Source organism: Oncorhynchus kisutch, linkage group LG16, assembly GCF_002021735.2.
Source record: "Oncorhynchus kisutch isolate 150728-3 linkage group LG16, Okis_V2, whole genome shotgun sequence".
In the NCBI taxonomy this organism is placed as follows: domain Eukaryota; kingdom Metazoa; phylum Chordata; class Actinopteri; order Salmoniformes; family Salmonidae; genus Oncorhynchus; species Oncorhynchus kisutch.
In genome coordinates, this window is record NC_034189.2 from 29,160,607 (window position 1) to 29,178,772 (window position 18,166).

The window sequence follows — 18,166 nt, forward strand, 5'->3', positions numbered from 1 at the left end:
TTGCGAACCATCCTAGCATATCATTACAGCAGTATGTACCGGTATGTTAGCTAGCTACCTAACGTTGGTTGACTACTAATGCATCAAACTTGCTAGTATATTAACTATATGCTATCTAATAAACTGCCCAATGTTTATTGACTTGATTATTCCCATCATTCTTCGCTAAGTGGTGTAGCCATTGTGCGTTCTCAATGGACACTCGGGTGCTTTCGTAAATTCACTTTCTCTATCTACTCTGATTTCAGAGCAATCTCCTCTTAGCTTGGGTGCACGCTAGGGTCAACCCTACTCCTCGGCCAGAGCATCCAGTGTGCGCTCTGCTCTGAATTTACAAACAGACAATCTGAAAACGCTCTGAATTTATGAACGACAGGAGTGCACTCTGGCACTCCAGATTGAATTTTCTAACACACCCAGTCATAAAATGTCTTGCTAGTAATTTGTTACGCTAACAAGCTAGCAAGAGGTTGCATAGCAACAGCATCAACTTCCGGTAGACAGGCGAAGCTAGTATGCTCAATTGAAAGGATACCGTTCGTTTACAGTATACCAAAATGAACTAATAGTATATACTCATTAAGTATGTAGTATAACGTTTGTTAGTATGGGTATTCGAGCACAGCTCTCCTCTGTGGGACTCGATGGGTTCGTTCATAAATTCACTCTGGCTATCTACTCCGATTTCAGAGCAGTCGTCTGAGTGTACCAGAGCGCAGAATAACTGATGAATTTATGAACGCTCAACACCGGTTGAATATGGCCGGTGTCAGTAAACGTCGGCAAAAAACGTAATTAAAGTGTTCCCAGCAGAACAGTTACAGTCACCAACGCTCTGGATAACATGAAAACTGCCTAACGAGCTCTGCCAGGGCGAGCAAAATGGTCAGGGTGAGGGAGATGTTCTCTCATATATGTCTGGAGTTAGCTTGGGTGCTTGATTGCCGTTGTGAAATCAGAACCCTCGGATCAACCCTACTCCTCGGCCAGAGCGTCCAGTGTGCGCTCTGAATTTACGAACTGACAATCTGACAATGCTCTGAATGTACGAACGCCCTGAGCGCTCTCTAGCACTCCAAAGTGAATTTACGAACGCACCCTATGATTGATCCTCAGTGCATTGATCATGGGAAGGTGTGCAGCCGACGCAACGTGATGACGTTATATTATACCGCCAGGATATGTGATCGAGAACTGACATTTTTCTTATCTTGCTTTTATGAATCTTTTCACGAATTACTACACCACGACATAAGCTCGTCGTTTAAACACAACCATTGACCCTGTCCCCTCGCCATGGTAGAGGATGACGATTTAACGCCAAATCTTATGTCAAACCAAGTGTGGCGCGGCAATGGCGAGTTTGTGCCTCCAGACGGAATATGCTGGGTGTCTGTACTGTCCTGTTTGCTGCTTGCCTGCTCCTACGTCGGGAGTTTATACGTATGGAGAAGTGACTTACCCAGGTAAGCCTTGTGTTTATTACATTTCTTTACTTTCTTGATTCGCAGAAAATGCTGTATAGGAATGTGGGAGCTGTAGTAAGCTAGGCTGTCGGCGCATGTTAGGTGGTAGCTAGCTAAATTAGGGAACTAAATAGCTAGCATGGCTTTCGTGCAGCAGTCTGGGGGAAATTCCATCGTAACAGAATGACGCTGAGACTCAAATGAAATGTTATTGGTCACATACACATGGTTAGCAGACGTTAATGCGAGTGCAGCGAAATGCTTGTGCGTCTAGTTCCGACCATGCAGTAATATCTAACAAGTAATCTAACAATTTCACAACAGCTACTTTATACACACAAGTGTAAAGGAATTAATATGTACATAAAAAATATGGATGAGCGATGGCCGAACTGATTTTTCACCTTCAAACGTATGCCACACACCAAAAATTGATTCCATAGTTTAAAGAAGCCATACAACTCTATGCACAAGGACTGCTTTTTAACGATTTCCCCTGAACATTTTACAAAAACATTTGACTTAAGAACAGTGCAGATGCAAAGTTTTGTAACAGAATGACAGAATCTCCCTCAGTTTGTGACCCACATTAAAAAATAAAAAATATCTACTCTGAATTAAGATTAAAAGATGTCAGCAGAAAGAAAAGGGTGTCAGCTATAAAATGACACCATGTGTTTAAAAAAAAAACTATTTTGGTTATATACTACAGTAAGTGAAGTGGATTAACACCTGTGGAAGGGAGGACAGTAAGCAGGTGATCCATCTGGTTGGTGACTCAATCTGTTAAAGATTTATTCAGTTATGGATTTTGTAACAGAATGACACATTTGAATCACTTAAGAAATCATAAACAAAATTGATAGTTAGACCTACCAACTAGTATTTTTTCTATCTCATTTGGGAGAGAAATGAGGAAATATCTTCAAGATGACAGTTAACAGAATGACAAGCCTTCACTTATTCCATTATTTGTTGGTTAATTAGCAAGCAATCAAATGCATCTGGGTTAATTTATTTTGTTTCCTGCTGAACTACAGTGTTCTTGAGGGGTTTGTTTGTTTACAAAATGTAATTTTGACACTTGTCTGTTTGTGTCCATCACATGCTTGCCCCCCCAGAGACCACCCGGCCGTTATCAAGAGGAGATTCACTAGTGTCCTGATTGTATCTGCCGTGTCGCCTGTCTTCGTGTGGGCATGGAAAATGTACACTGGTGTGATGGTGAGTCTCTACACAGCACTGTCACAGCAACCTTTATTTAACTAGGCAAGTCAGTTAAGAACAAATTCTTATTTACAATGACGGCCAAACCCGGACATCGCAGGACCAATTGTGCGCTGCTTTATGGAGCCCAGCTATAGGCTGACTGCTATACTGCACTACAAAGGCAAAGTGCATTGACTACGAATTTGGTAAAAAATCTTTGATCTGTTTTAATCAGGGGAGAGCGACCCTTCTCATTGAGTCCATGGAAGTTCAGGGCCGACCGTATTAATGCAGGCATTGTTTGCAGAAAACAGGATCCCCCCATTTATAGTGAACAGAAAAATTGCAATCTTTGTATTTTGGGGGGGGGCAGCAATGATAGTACCAATAATTGCTTCTAATACACCTGTTGACCTTTTGAAAAAGGTCAAAGGTAATTGAGGAGAGGGAAAGACTCCCCTTCTCCAATCGCGTGTCATCAGGCAAATAACGTTTACAGGGTGGAATCCCAAAATATGTATAAAGTAATAAAATGTAAAAAATGCTAGTTGTGAAATACATTTTATAGAAGTATAAGTAGAATATAATTATTAAATGTTAGAGAACAGATTTCAAAACTCTTCTGCAAAGGACTCTGGTTGGAAACACTTCCTTGCCAAAAGGAGACTATCATGAGAGGAGGACCGTCTTCCATTTGCCTACTTCATGTATTGACACACTCCTCAACCACTTATCGGTTTACGGGTCACATCGGAGGGAAAACTGACTTGCCCAAATGAGAAAAGGCCCTGGAGTAGCTCAAACTGCACATGCTATGTCTCCATGAGTCGCCATTTTAACCAACTTAATTTGGCTTCAATGCGCTAAATGAGACTTTACATAGGAATGAGTGGTGGCTTTGTGTGTGTGTATATATGTATGTATGTACAGTTGAAGTTTACATACACTTAGGTTGGAGTCATTAAAACTAGTTTTTTAACCACTCCACAAATTTCTTGTTAACATACTATAGTTTTGGCAAGTCAGACATCTACTTTGTGCATGACAAGTCATTTTTCCAACAATTGTTTCCGGACAGATTATTTCACTTAATTCACTGTATCACAATTCCAGTGGGTCAGAAGTTTACATACACTAAGTTGACTGTGCCTTTTAAACAGCTTGGAAAATTCCAGAAAATGATGTCATGGCTTTAGAAGCTTCTGATAAAAGAAATCAGCCAAGACTTCCAAAAATAAATTGTAGACCTCCACAAGTCTGGTTCATCCTTGGGAGCAATTTCCAAACACCTGAAGGTTTTGTCTCCTAGAGAGGACCTTACTTTGGTGCGAAAAGTGCAAATCAATCTCAGAACAACAGCAAAAGACCTTGTGGAGATGCTGGAGGAAACGGGTATCTGTATCCACAGCTAAACAAATCCTATATCGACATAACCTTAAAAGGCCACTCGACAAGGAAGAAGCCACTGTTCAAAAACCGCCATAAAAAAGCCAGACTACGGTTTGCAACTGCACATGGGGACAAATATTGTACTTTTTGGAGAAATGTCCTCTGGTTTGATTAAACAAAAATATAACTGTTTGGCCATAATGACCATCGTTATGTTTGGAGGGAAAAGGGGGAGGCTTGCAAGCCAAAGAACACCATCCCAACTTTGAAACACGGGGTGGCAGCATCATGTTGTGGGGGTGCTTTGCTGCAGGAGGGACTGGTGCTCTTTAAAGCTTGTTAAAGCGTGGTCACAAATGGGTCTTCCAAATGGACAATGAAAGCATACTTCCGAAGTTGTGGCAAAATGGCTTAAGAACAACAAAGTCAAGGTATTGGAGTGGCCATCACAAAGCCCTGACCTCAATCCTATAGAACATTTGTGGGCAGAACTGAAAAGGCGTGTGCGACGAAGGAGGCCTACAAACCTGGCTCAGTTACATCAGCTCTGTCAAGAGGCATGGTCCAAAATTCACCCAACTTATTGTGGAAGGCTACCTGAAACGTTTGACCCAAGTTAAACCATTTAAAGGCAATGCTACCAAATACAAATTGAGTGTATGTAAACTTCTGACCCATAGGGAATGTGATGAAATAAATCATTCTCTCTACTATTATTCTGACATTTCACATTCTTAAAATAAAGTGGTGATCCTAACTGACCGAAGACGGGGCATTTTACTATGATTAAATGTCTGGAATTGTGAAAAGCTGAGTTAATTAAAATGTATTTGGCTAAGGTGTATGCAAACGTGTGTGTGTGTGTGTGTGTGTGTGTGTGTGTGTGTGTGTGTGTGTGTGTGTGTGTGTGTGTGTGTGTGTGCGTGCGTGCGTGCGTGTATATATACACACACACACACAGTGGGGAGAACAAGTATTTGATACACTGACAATTTTGCAGGTTTTCCTACTTACAAAGCATGGAGAGATCTGTAATTTTTTATCATAGGTACACTTCAACTGTGAGAGATGGAATCTAAAACGAAAATCACATTGTATGATTTTTAAGCAATTAATTTGCATTTTATTGCATGACATAAGTATTTGATACATCAGAAAAGCAGAACTTAATATTTGGTATAGAAACCTTTGTTTGCAATTACAGAGATCATACGTTTCCTTTAGTTCTTGACCAAGTTTGCACATACTGCAGCAGGGATTTTGGCCCACTCCTCCATACAGACCTTCTCCAGATCCTTCAGGTTTCGGGGCTGTCGCTGGGCAATACGGACTTTCAGCTCCCTCAAAGATTTTCTATTGGGTTCAGGTCTGGAGACTGGCTAGGCCACTCCAGGACCTTGAGATGCTTCTTACGGAGCCACTCCTTAGTTGCCCTGGCTGTGTGTTTCGGGTCGTTGTCATGCTGGAAGACCCAGCCACGACCCATCTTCAATGTTCTTACTGAGGGAAGGAGGTACTCATCCTTCTTCCTCCAAACACGGTGAGTGGAGTTTAGACCAAAAAGCTCTATTTTGGTCTCATCAGACCACATGACCTTCTCCCATTCCTCCTCTGGATCATCCAGATGGTCATTGGCAAACTTCAGACGGGCCTGGACATGCGCTGGCTTGAGCAGGGGGACATTGCGTGCGCTGCAGGATTTTAATCCATGATGGCGTAGTGTGTTTCTAATGGTTTTCTTTGAGACTGTGGTCTCAGCTCAGGTCATTGACCAGGTCCTGCCGTGTAGTTCTGGGCTCATCCCTCACCTTCCTCATAATCATTGATGCCCCACGAGGTGAGATCTTGCATGGAGCCCCAGACCGAGGGTGATTGACCGTCATTTTGAACTTCTTCCATTTTCTAATAATTGCTCCAGCAGTTGTTGCCTTCTCACCAAGCTGCTTGCCTATTGTCCTGTAGCCCATCCCAGCCTTGTGCAGGTCTACAATTTTTTCCCCTGATGTCCTTACACAGCTCTGTGGAGAGGTTGGAGTCTGTTTGATTGAGTGTGTGGACAGGTATCTTTTATACAGGTAATGAGTTCAAACAAGTGCAGTTAATACAGATAATGAGTGGAGATCAGGAGGGCTTCTTAAAGAAAAACTAACAGGTCTGTGAGAGCTGGAATTCTTACTGGTTGGTAGGTGATCAAATACTTATGTCATGCAATAAAATGCTAATGAATTACTTAATCATACAAATCAAATGTTATTTGTCACATACACATGGTTAGCAGATGTTAATGCGAGTGTAGCGAAATGCTTGAGCTTCTAGTTCCGACAATGCAGTAATAACCAACAAGTAATCTAGCTAACAATTCCAAAACTACTACCTTATACACAAGTGTAAAGGGATATGTATGTACATAAAGATATATGAATGAGTGATGGTACAGAGCGGCATATGCAAGATACAGTAGATGGTATCGAGTACAGTATATACATATGAGATGAGTATGTAAACAAAGTGGCATAGTTAAAGTGGCTAGTGATACATGTATTACATAAGGATGCAGTAGATGATATAGAGTACAGTATATACGTATACATATGAGATGAATAATGTAGGGTATGTAAACATTATATTAAGTAGCATTGTTTAAAGTTGTTTAAAGTGGCTAGTGATATATTTTATTTATCATGTATGATATACAATGATTTTCTGGATTTTTGTTTTAGATTCCGTCTCTCACAGTTGAAGTGTACCTATGATAAAATTAGAGACCTCTACATGCTTTGTAAGTAGGAAACCCTACAAAAACAGCAGTGTATCAAATACTTGTTCTCCCCACTGTATATACATTGGGCTCAAATTACTGGCAATGCACAAACAATATAATTATAGAGAAACTCAAAATACCAACACGTGAAAAATACTGTACTTAATGTTTCAATGGAACCCAACAAAATCATTTATTGATTTAATTAAAAATCAATTTCCTGCAAATCAAGGTTTCACAAATAATGGCACCCTTAACTATTATTGTAAATAACATCTACCAAAATTAAACCAGGAATTAAATTCCACTTTATTTAAGTTGATTTAAGTGTTAAGGAACTACATTGAGCCATTACATCACTTCCTTTTTCACTAGGGTATTAAGGTGAGGTAACACGCATGCAATATCCCTTTGTCATCCAACACCAGGAAGAAAAGAAAATAACTGGCAGTTCAGAAGGGACAAATGGTCGTAGACTTTGTAGACCTTCATAAATCTGGTAATGGCTACAAGAAGATCCAATATACCACTGAGCACTGTCAGGGCAATTATTAAAACATTCAATAGATATGGAACAGTTGAAAACCTCACGGGTAGAGGACGCAAATGCATTTTGCCCCACAGGATAGGGAGGAGGATCGTGAGAGAAGCAACAAAATCCTCAATAATCACTGTGAAAGAATTGCAGGCCTTGGTGGCGTCTTGGGGTCACCAGGTTTAAAAAAGCACCATCAGATGCCACCTCCACAACCACAGGCTCTTTGGAAGGGTTGCCAGAAGAAAGCCCTTTCTGACCACAAGACACAGACGCAAGCTCTTGGAGTTTGTCAAACGTCATTTAAATTATGATTGGAAGAAGGTGCTCTGGTCAGGTGAGACCAAAATTGAATGTTTTGGTCAGATACAGCATCGGTATGTTTGGCGTCGAAACAGAGATGCATACAAGGAGAGGAACCTCATACTCACAGTGAAATATGGTGGTGGGTTAGACCTCAATCGAAAAACTGTGGGCTGAGTTGAAGAGAGCAGTTGATAAGCGCAAACCCAAGATTGTGAAGGATCTTGAAAGGATCTGCATAGAGGAATGGTCCAAAATCCCTCCAAATGTGTTCCTTAACCTTGTCAAACATTACAGGAAAAGACCATGCTGTTATCCTTGCCAGAGGTGGTGGCACTAAGTACTAAATGAGGAGTGCCGATAATGATAATCTTGATTTTGGTGAAATTTATTTTGTATTAAATAATTGTATGATTTTGTTGGGTTCCATCGAAACATTAATGAAGTACAGTATTTCTCACATGTTGGTATTTTTTGTTTATCTCTATAATGAAATTGTTTATTTTAAGTATTGTTTGTGCATTGCCAGTCAGGGGTGCCAGTATATATATATAAAATCAGTTTTTTTTGATCCTCCAATAATCGGTATCGGCGTTGAAAATCATAGTCGGTCGACCTCTAATTATTAGAACAGGGATAGGGTAGGCCCCTGCCTTCTCCTTGGAGTGAGCAGCTGCGTCTCCCGCACTGTGGGCACAGTTGTTATCCGACTTGTAGAACATTGTCATATGCAGTTACATGCATACATGTTAGGCTTAAGGAGAGGGCTCATCAATTCCGTCAGTACAGATTCAAGTCATCTAAAACAAAATTCAAAAAAAGGGATAAATTAAAAGGCAGATTCGTAACGTTTGAATAATTTTTCTTAGGGCTGCATGCCTTTTATTTGGATTGGTTTGGGCTCCCGCTAACCGACGCACTGGCGTCTTAAACTTTGGATGACGTAGTGGTGGAGTGTCGACTCAAGTAATTGATTCCTTGCACATTGACTCCCATTTCTTTGTGTCCATATTAGATTCCACTAGGAATTCAGTATTTTTGAAACCGAGGCGACTGATTTTAGTTGCCGTACATCCGAGGACACACACACTCGCATCTTTCACAGTGAGCGAGGGACGGAGAGAGAGGGGCACAGTATAGGCAGGTCGGCCACCAGGCAGACGGAGTCAAAACCATGCGCTAGTCATATCAAATCAAATCCAATTGTATTTGTCACATACACATGGTTAGCAGATGTTAATGCGAGTGTAGCGAAATGCAAAAGCTGTATCTTGCAATTCTTTTGGCTTGTAATGTCTCAACCTCAGTAAAGCAGGGCCGAGGATACTGAGATGTTAGTTGTTTCGGAAATCAAATCAAATCTTGACCCACAATGCTGTTTACTTCCTACCTTTAAATTACACAACTTTCCCCAGGCCTTTATAGCCTAGCGTCTAGTTAGGCTATAACACAGAATATAAGGTTTTGGGATTACTGCACTGTGCCTTTAATTTTTCGGGGCAAGAAAAACATCTAAGCTGTTTTTCGGTTAGTGATTTTTCTTAACGTTAAGGATCCCAATTTTGTTTAAAGTCTTAACGTTTAAACGTACACACCCCTAATACACATGAAAACAATTCCATCAGTATGTCTCCTTTTGTTCTTCCACAGCCTGGTCCCTCGTTGCTGGCTCTGATGGGCATTCGCTTTGAGGGCCTCATCCCAGCCATCATACTGCCTCTGCTCCTCACCATGGTAATAGAAACTCACTTTGATCAATCTCTGCCTATGGTCAGACCGTTAGTTGACCTCTGACCTTTGCTCTGGTAGGTGCTGTTCGTTGGCCCCCTGATCCAGCTGGCTATGGACTGCCCCTGGGGCTTCATAGATGGGATACGGGTGACCTTTGGTGAGATACTGTCTGGAGATTATTATTCACCCGATATGTCTATTACTGTGTTATCCTGGAGTGGAGATGATTCATTTCTGCTATATGTCAAATTTAGATTATGGCCTAAATCTTAACCTAAGATTTGCACGCTTAACTTGAGTTTTTGTTCAAACCTCCCACTGACACCAATGTATGATTTATAAGTTAAGTGTGCCTATCTCAAAGTAGCATTCAGCCCTAAGTGCATCCATTTTTCCTGGACGTGTACAGTATCTCTCTCACATGCACATTATCGTGTACATCATCATCATCATCTCTAAAGCTTTCTCTCCCTTCCACAGACCCGTGGTTCTGGGCTCTGTGCCTCAGTGACATGCGCTGGCTGAGGAACCAGGTGGTGGCCCCTCTGACTGAGGAGCTGGTGTTCAGGGCCTGTATGCTGCCCATGCTGGTACCCTGCACCAGTCCTTCCACTGCCATCTTCACCTGCCCCCTCTTCTTCGGAGTTGGTGAGTCCCACCTAAAAACAGCACAGAGGGATCTTCTAGATCTTTCCTTGATACCAACTGAAAGAAATAGCAAATCAATTAGAACAACTCTTAAACTGTGTGTCTCCATGTAAGTATATGTCAGTGCCATGTACTACACTTAAATTTGTAGTGTACATATGCGAAGATGAGCGTTTATAAGGGGAATATGTTTGAACCTGTGTTTTGTAAACTGCTGGATGCAATCAATTGTGAGTTGCAATACTCTGAACTCTCATAGGATAATGTGCCCTTCTCATCTGTTTGAAAAAGAATGGTTATTTTGCTTGTGCAAAATGTCAACCGTTTTCTTCGCAGCCCACTTCCATCATGTGATCGAGCTGCTGCGTTTCAGACAGGGCACCCTTTCTGGGATCTTTCTCGCTGCAGGTAAGGACCATACGATATTCATTGTTCCTCTACCTTCACTTCCATGTGCTGCTAGTTTGTTATGCCTTTCTTTTTCCCATGCACCATTAGATTGTATAGGAGGGGTTAGTTAATGACTTGTTGTGCTGTTTGCTTTGCAGTATTCCAGTTCTCATACACCGCTGTCTTTGGAGCTTACACTGCCTTCATATTCATCAGGACAGGTGAGCCTACAGCTTCTCTCTTTCTGGTGTACAGAAAACACACACACGCCTAATATGATTCATTTTATTTTAGATGTTGAAAGCTCTACATAAATGCTGTGTCTCAAGGTGCTTCACATTGTTTGGGGCTAACTCACCCCATCCGCCACTACTGTGTACTGTAATACCAACCTGTATGCATTATATGCAGTCTTGTCATTCCCTTCTCCTCTGGTCATCAGGTCACCTGGTGGGGCCGGTGCTGTGCCACTCGTTCTGTAACCACATGGGCTTCCCTGCCCTTGGCATGGCCCTGGAGCACCCCCACCGTCTCACCGTCCTGTCCTGCTACTTGCTGGGGGTCCTCCTTTTCCTTCTTCTCCTCTTCCCCCTCACAGACCCCATCTTCTACGGCCTTCCCACCCCCGTCTGCACCCTGGCCTCCGTCCCCAGTTCCCTCTGCGTCTCCTGATCCCACCCCCACCAAACACCCCTCTGTATTAGATGGACCGATCCACTGAGCGGGTCGCCACCACCAGCCGAAAGGAGGAGTGGTCCAAGAACGAGTGGTGTTTTAGCTCTTCGGTCATGCCCGCTTGAGTCTGATTTCTCTGGTGGGATGTGGGAAGGTGAGCAGAGGTGAGGGTTTAGGGTATGTCAGGTATGGACACTCAATGCTATGGGTTGTCTCTACTATATATGCTGCTGGGGGGGAGCAGGGTAACTTAAATAGCCATTCCTTATGTTCAGGTCGCATTGGCTTTCAGTCAGTCAGTTAGCCAGTCAGTCAATAGGCTGGCCTATATGGTCTGTAGTGTAGACTCAACAAGGAACACTATCTGGCTGTGACGTGAGGCGCTGTAGTAGTAATACTCTGGAGATTCGTGGTGAATACGTCAGTGTTTTCATAGGTCCTAGATGCTGAATACGAGTATTTATTTACACATCTGCATGTTTCTATAATGTAATGTTTATTTGTTTTACTGGTGGGGGACGTTGAGGGTTGGGCAGGATTGTTACTATTGTAAAGGGTTGGATGTGCAGACTTTTTTTCCCATTACCTCTTCTATGACAGTTTAGCCACAATTCTCTCAGCTTTTAGCTCAAGCTGATATGTGAATTGGCTGCAAAGCCTTTCTATCCAACTGTTTAAGATGCCAGACAATTCGTGTTAGGCGATATCACAAAGGGTACAGTCTTTACCCAGCCCTGTGTTCAATCATTCACTCTAGTTGACGCTCATTCCAAATATCCATTCCAAGTAATGCAAACAGAAGCCTATAATCACTAAGCTAACAATACCATTGCTCATTTGTTGGGCCAGGAGTATTTCCCTGACCATGTGAACCTGGTCAGGAAAAAAACTCTGGGCCCCTACCATTCGCTTCACACACAGTTCTACCCAGGGTTATCCATGTTAATTTTATTTGAGTGTTTAAAGGGGGAATTACCTTTAAGCTGGGGTGCGATGACAGACCGTTTCCCCCTCAAGGGACTCAAAACCCTCTAGAACACTCAGGTGTTTTCATATATATGTAGTTTTGAATGCTATCTACCCACTACTTAGCATGCTGCTACATGGTGCAATACGGATGTCAGACAAGACGGCGCGTTTACATTCTTCGCGCACACCAAGCTATACTCCAAAAGAAGTTTATGTACAGACTCCGACAGTGTTACATCGCAATGTTTATCCACTTACTCACTCATCTCAACTGAAACTTTGCATAGTTTTTTTGAAAATACTTTACTTATTTGACCAGGCTGTGAACATTGTAGTCCATTTCACTGTATAGACAGCTGGTTTAGGTGAAAATGTGGCTTTTATTATTTTTTTTAATCAAATTTTACACGTATTTAGCAGATGTTACTGCAGGTGTAGCGAAATGCTTGGTGGTTTGTGGATTTTTACGGGGAACGCTAATGGACTTTTTACCCTTTTTATGAACCCGGCGCAATACTATGTAACAACTCCAGTTGACTAGACCAGAAGTGTAGAGTGGTTTATAAACTAGAAGATTGCATCACACTGAATGTATTGAAATGTGATGTCAAGGTAAATGGATTAACTAATCATTTTGTAAACAGACTCCACTGTGTAAATTGGATCCATATTTTTCGAGAGGCCCCTGCAAAAGGCTCTTAACATTCACTGACAGAAAGATAGATCTGTGAAGCTTTCTACCACAGCAGCGAGGAGTTGTCAGTCAGCATGTGTACTGTATAATCTATGAAGTAGTTACATTACGCTCTTCAGCAATAACTTAGTGGATGGAAAAGGACCAAAATCAGGGAATTATCTGAAATAGCTGTATATATGTGAATAATAAAGTATATATGCCCATTCCTGTCGTTTAGAGATGAAATGTTAAATACTATGGTGCTTGGAGGTTTTGACATCAGAATAATGATCAGCCATTATTTTGAGTAGATTGTTTGTTTAAGCCGACCTCAGATGGGCCATATATCCCCAAGTTGAAGGTTTTAATATACATTCTCTTGAATGAACCTGCAAGGTGCATGCATCTAGACCAACTGTAATGATCTAAAATGTACGCCAGAGAGCGCCAGAGTACCATGTCTGGGTGTTGTGCTGTAGAAATGTGAATCACAGGAACCTGGGCCCTTCGCACATCTGTTCATTAAGTTACTCTGATGGGTGGTCATCCTTCACTTGAAAAACCAATCAGTTCTTTTTTTATTCTGTTATTTCCTCTTCCTCTCATCAGACGGCGCCCCGTCCCAATAGAGAAGTTGGATATAGTCCTAGAGAGGAAAGGGGAGTTTGACCCGGAGAACTTAGATAGCTACCTGTCTCTCTGTTGCGCATTCTCTCTGATCAATTAAACAAAGACTCTAGCCTTTCTTTTTCGAGTCAAACTCTAAACTATCTGCCTGTCTCCGTCTCACATCCAAAATGATGCCCTTGAATGTTTTGGCCTGAGGCGTTGGCCTAGCCCCTACAAAACCATTTTGGGAGTTCAATCAATCACCGGTACGCAGAATCAGAGATGTTTACCCCTACAGAGACAGGCTTGTCAGGTTCAGGTAGCTGATAATTTACTTTGTTGTCGAAATTCACACATTCACGCCTCAATGTCGAAGCTGTGTTGAATTTGTATTCGGTAGGGTCAGAAGAAGCACACGTAGAGAGATGTTTCATCTGCGCTCAACCGTTGTTTATCATTCTCCCACATCATCAACATTGTCCCCTTTTGGAAAATACATTTTTTTGTGAAGATTGTCCCTGGCTCGTATTGTATGGATCCTGCCTTAGGATTCACACTTCAGGCTACTTCTCACCACTGCTTTTACTTTATTCTCCTGTCATTGACTTGAATTGAAATCCGGTAGACATAACTAGGCTTCAGAAATGATGACTCCACTTTCCTGCTGAAAACACTGTCACATTGTATGTGTTTTTTTCCCTCATTTTTCTCTCAAATGTCCTAGAAAAACAATCGTATCAACAGTACTCTTAAGTAGTGACTTCGAGTATATGCATAGAGCGGAAACATAGCAGTGGATACAGGAATATATATATATATATATTTTTGTAACTGAATATGTAGCTCTGCTATTTTAGTAAAACCACACAACAGAATGATTTTAAAGCTTGGATTTTTCAGACTCGTCGAATACGTGCTGTGACTCTGACCTGGTTGTAAAAAAAACACACACACACACACAAAAAAAACTATATTCAGATGTTTTTATTGAAGACTTTATTTTGTAAATTAAATCTATTTTGGTGACATGGACTTGAATGTACTGATATGTGCATGTGTATTTTGTGTGTGCAATGCCATTTTCTTTGGGAGACTTACCAGTCTTGAATGGCCATTGTTTTTATGATGACAATCTTTTATGGGATCTTATAGAAATCGCACACTGCAACAAACAAAAAAATCTCAGCCATTCAGAAATAAACGAGCTAATTTTATAAATCCTCTCTGGGTGTTTTGTCATGTTTTTGTGCCCGATGTTGTGCTTTTCACTTAAATCAATTCCTGTATCTGTCCCAAGTCGTTGAGTGCTCTATGTACTGAGTAATGATTGGAAATCTGAGACAGACGGACTCAATACAAACGTCCTTTTCGGTGCTGAAAGTTAGCCAACCATATAAGCTAGACCTATAGTCCATATGGTATTGATCATCAAATTTAATTTGTCTTGATTTTCTTATAATAACCAGGTAAGACATCTTTCCTCTCAGTCCTTATACAAATACTTTAGTTGTGTAACTAAAATATACGTGTATATTGTTCCTAGCAGACTTAACACACTTGTGTCATCACAAGAACAGCCCAGCAAATGATTTAATCGTTAGTTCAAGGCCAGGCTCCATTCAGTGGTGCTGCAGACACTTTTACACGTTGGAAAGTTGTTGTCGCTTTGTTATAGTCATCCTGGGGATGAGTAGACTCATAGATGGCCTGAGGTTTTGAGCATGGTAATCAGCCATTGCAGAAAGGGGATGTGAGGACACCTCGTTGGCTGAAACTATAGCTTGCTGAAAGTAGTATCCATTATACTGTAGTAGCTCCCCTGAGAGTGTGTGTGTGTATGTGATGGTGTGTGCGGTATGCTGATTTATTTCGTTTGTCATCCCCACACAGTTATTTTGAATTTAACAATATGTCCTGGGAGGAGGATGTTTTATTTTTGTTCTTTAGATGTTCTCTCCATTCCCTATCTTTATTTCTGTGGTCTGGATCCATCAAGCATGGATTCTTATTATGTTTTCTGATGGTGTTCTAGTTATTCCACCTGTGTAGTTTCTTTTCTGCACCACACTCAAGTCCCCCGTGGCCTTTATCGTACTGTGCCTCACCCATTTATTTATCTGTTGTCGTACACTTTGCAAAACTCTTTCTCTAACGCTGCCCATGTTCAAGGGCTGCGAATCAGGCATCGGGAAAAACGTCTCAAGGGAGAGCGAACATTACTCGGTCCCTACATTATTTTTTAAATATATATATTTTTAAACAGATCTGAGCGGGGCGGTGTGGGCGCAAGCAAGCAGCCTCTCTGACGCAATCAGCACTGCGTCCTCCAACGTTGATCTCTATGTTCATTTTAATCTAAATTAATTAGCGCTAGAGGCGAAGCTAGCTGGCTGTAGAGTGAGTGTGTGTGTCATACGCGTGGATGTAGGCCTACATGAGACTCCCATGTTTAATTTTTTTTTTATGATGTCTGTGTCACATTCAATTCCACATACTGTCTCTTATGAAAGGAGCTGATTATGGAGTTGCCAGCATTACTTCAATAAAGCTTTCTCTTCGCCTGTTTGTCATTTAGATTCCTCCTTACCAGAATATGGGTACGACTGAAATAACCCTGTGAATTACGACGTATCAATACTGAAGGTTTTTACACCAATGATTTGAGTCTTGGCAGCCATTGGAATGCCATCTGTAGGTTATCATTCACACTGATGTATGGGTCTGGTTATTTTAAAATTTTACGGGCCTTCCTTCTGCAGCTTCCAGATGTGGTGTTTCTTGTTCTCTAAATCCTAACCCCTTTTAACCGTACTCTCAGATTATTGCAGTGATACAGAGGGTGATGGCTCAGTTGCTCAGAAACCATAGAGAAGTATTACTGTATATTGGCCCATAACCTTCATAACACCCAAGTTCCTAGTACTTCAAATCCCATGGTGAATAAGCTCGTCGTCCTGGTTAGATAAAGTAGTCTGTGGAAATGTGATAATCTACCCTAATGTTACAGGCTCTTCAAACATACAGCTTTGAAAGTAAATTTCATGAAGTACCTCCAGTTTGTGACTGAATTGTTTAGATCAGGGGCAGTGTGGGTTGATGACTACCAGAACCATATCCCTCCATTCTGCCCCCCCCCCCCCCCCCCCCCCCAAACAATGTGGCCTCTTGAACCCAGACTACCTGCCTATTGATCCCCTCCTTCGCAATGTCTCTCTTCCTCAATTTTTTCGAGGGCCGTGGCTTAGTGACAATGTTGAGGACAGACTGGGGAAAGTGAGAAGAAAGAGCGAGGGAGATGTGCCCGGTTCCACGAGAGGGCAAAAGGGGCCTTAGCCCTCTATTTACTGACTTTATTGTCCCCATGGGTAATTTCTTTTTGCAGTGTCATGTACACATTTTAAAGTGGCTTTTAAATACAAAACTAAATTGACAATACAACTTTCATAACAGTTATGCACCAATAAAAATAATAATAGTAAGAAATAAAACAAAAAAGAAAAGACTAGCCTGCTGGCCTTACGGAGTAGATGGGAACATTCGCCTGCTGGCCTTATGGAGTAGATGGGAACATTCGCCTGCTGGCCTTATGGAGTAGATGGGAACATTCGCCTGCTGGCCTTACGGAGTAGATGGGAACATTCGCCTGCTGGCCTTATGGAGTAGATGGGAACATTCGCCTGCTGGCCTTATGGAGTAGATGGGAACATTCGCCTGCTGGCCTTACGGAGTAGATGGGAACATTCGCCTGCTGGCCTTACGGAGTAGATGGGAACATTCGCCTGCTGGCCTTACGGAGTAGATGGGAACATTCGCCTGCTGGCCTTACGGAGTCGATGGGAACATTCGCCTGCTGGCCTTACGGAGTAGATGGGAACATTCGCCTGCTGGCCTTTCGGAGTTGATGGGAACATTCGCCTGCTGGCCTTTCGGAGTAGATGGGAACATTCGCCTGCTGGCCTTTCGGAGTCGATGGGAACATTCGCCTGCTGGCCTTACGGAGTCGATGGGAACATTCGCCTGCTGGCCTTACGGAGTCGATGGGAACATTCGCCTGCTGGCCTTTCGGAGTTGATGGGAACATTCGCCTGCTGGCTTTACGAAGTCGATGGGAACATTCGCCTGCTGGCCTTACGGAGTCGATGGGAACATTCGCCGAGCTGTTTAGGAGGGATATCACACCTGGCACAAATGATTGTCTCGTTCTGTTTTTCCTGCTGAGGGGTGCCCTATACCTGCGCCCAGAGGGGAGTAATTCAAAGTCCAGCCTTACCTTAAAGATCTCATCCAGGCCTGTCTGTTTGACTCCAAGTACCTTGCTTGCTGTGGTAATAATCCTTCTCAGCATGTTTCTCTGGCTGACAGTGGCATTGCCAAACCAACAAATAATGCAAAAAGTTCAAATACTCTCTCAGTTGAGACTTGTGCCAACTCCGTTTTAGTTTTATGTCCCTATTTAAAAATAGCAAAAAAGTTCAAGTGATTGAGTGACAGGTTGGCGCCAAATCTGTATCTCCGCTGCGACGTGTCGGTACCATGGGAAGAGCGCGCTGCAGAGTTTGTGTGTAGGGGGTTATGGAAAACCACTGGGCGGTTTGGTAGGACTCCTTTTGGGTTTTCATAAAACGCGGGGGGAACACTGCTTATCTATGGTAGGCTCCGTGAATAACGAGATACGCCTCCGCCTGTAATATTTGATTTATAAGGACGGGTCAGGCATACAGTTGAAGCTGCTTCACTTGACTCTGCCTCGCCCCACCACTACATAGTTTAGTTAGCTTCTTAGCTAGCTATAAAAGGCATTAGTG

At 42.2% G+C, this 18,166-nt stretch overlaps 2 protein-coding genes across 2 annotated transcripts in view; one reads left to right on the plus strand and one right to left on the minus strand.

The window, feature by feature from the left end:
• LOC109906601 (E3 ubiquitin-protein ligase pellino homolog 1) overlaps positions 1–1,589 on the minus strand; it is a 29,784-nt gene extending 28,195 nt beyond the window's left edge. Inside the window, exon 1 of the mRNA XM_031792193.1 lies at positions 1,463–1,589. The gene's annotated coding sequence lies outside the window, so the exon portion shown is untranslated. The remainder of the gene's footprint in view (positions 1–1,462) is intronic.
• Positions 877–14,584, plus strand: LOC109906602 (CAAX prenyl protease 2). The gene is made up of 8 exons (XM_020504385.2): positions 877–1,466; positions 2,588–2,690; positions 9,314–9,397; positions 9,473–9,551; positions 9,875–10,042; positions 10,379–10,450; positions 10,591–10,653; positions 10,875–14,584. Exons 1-8 carry the CDS (start codon positions 1,297–1,299, stop codon positions 11,102–11,104), a joined length of 969 nt encoding a protein of 322 aa, XP_020359974.2. The 5' UTR covers positions 877–1,296; the 3' UTR covers positions 11,105–14,584.
• The last annotated feature ends 3,582 nt before the right edge of the window (positions 14,585–18,166 follow it).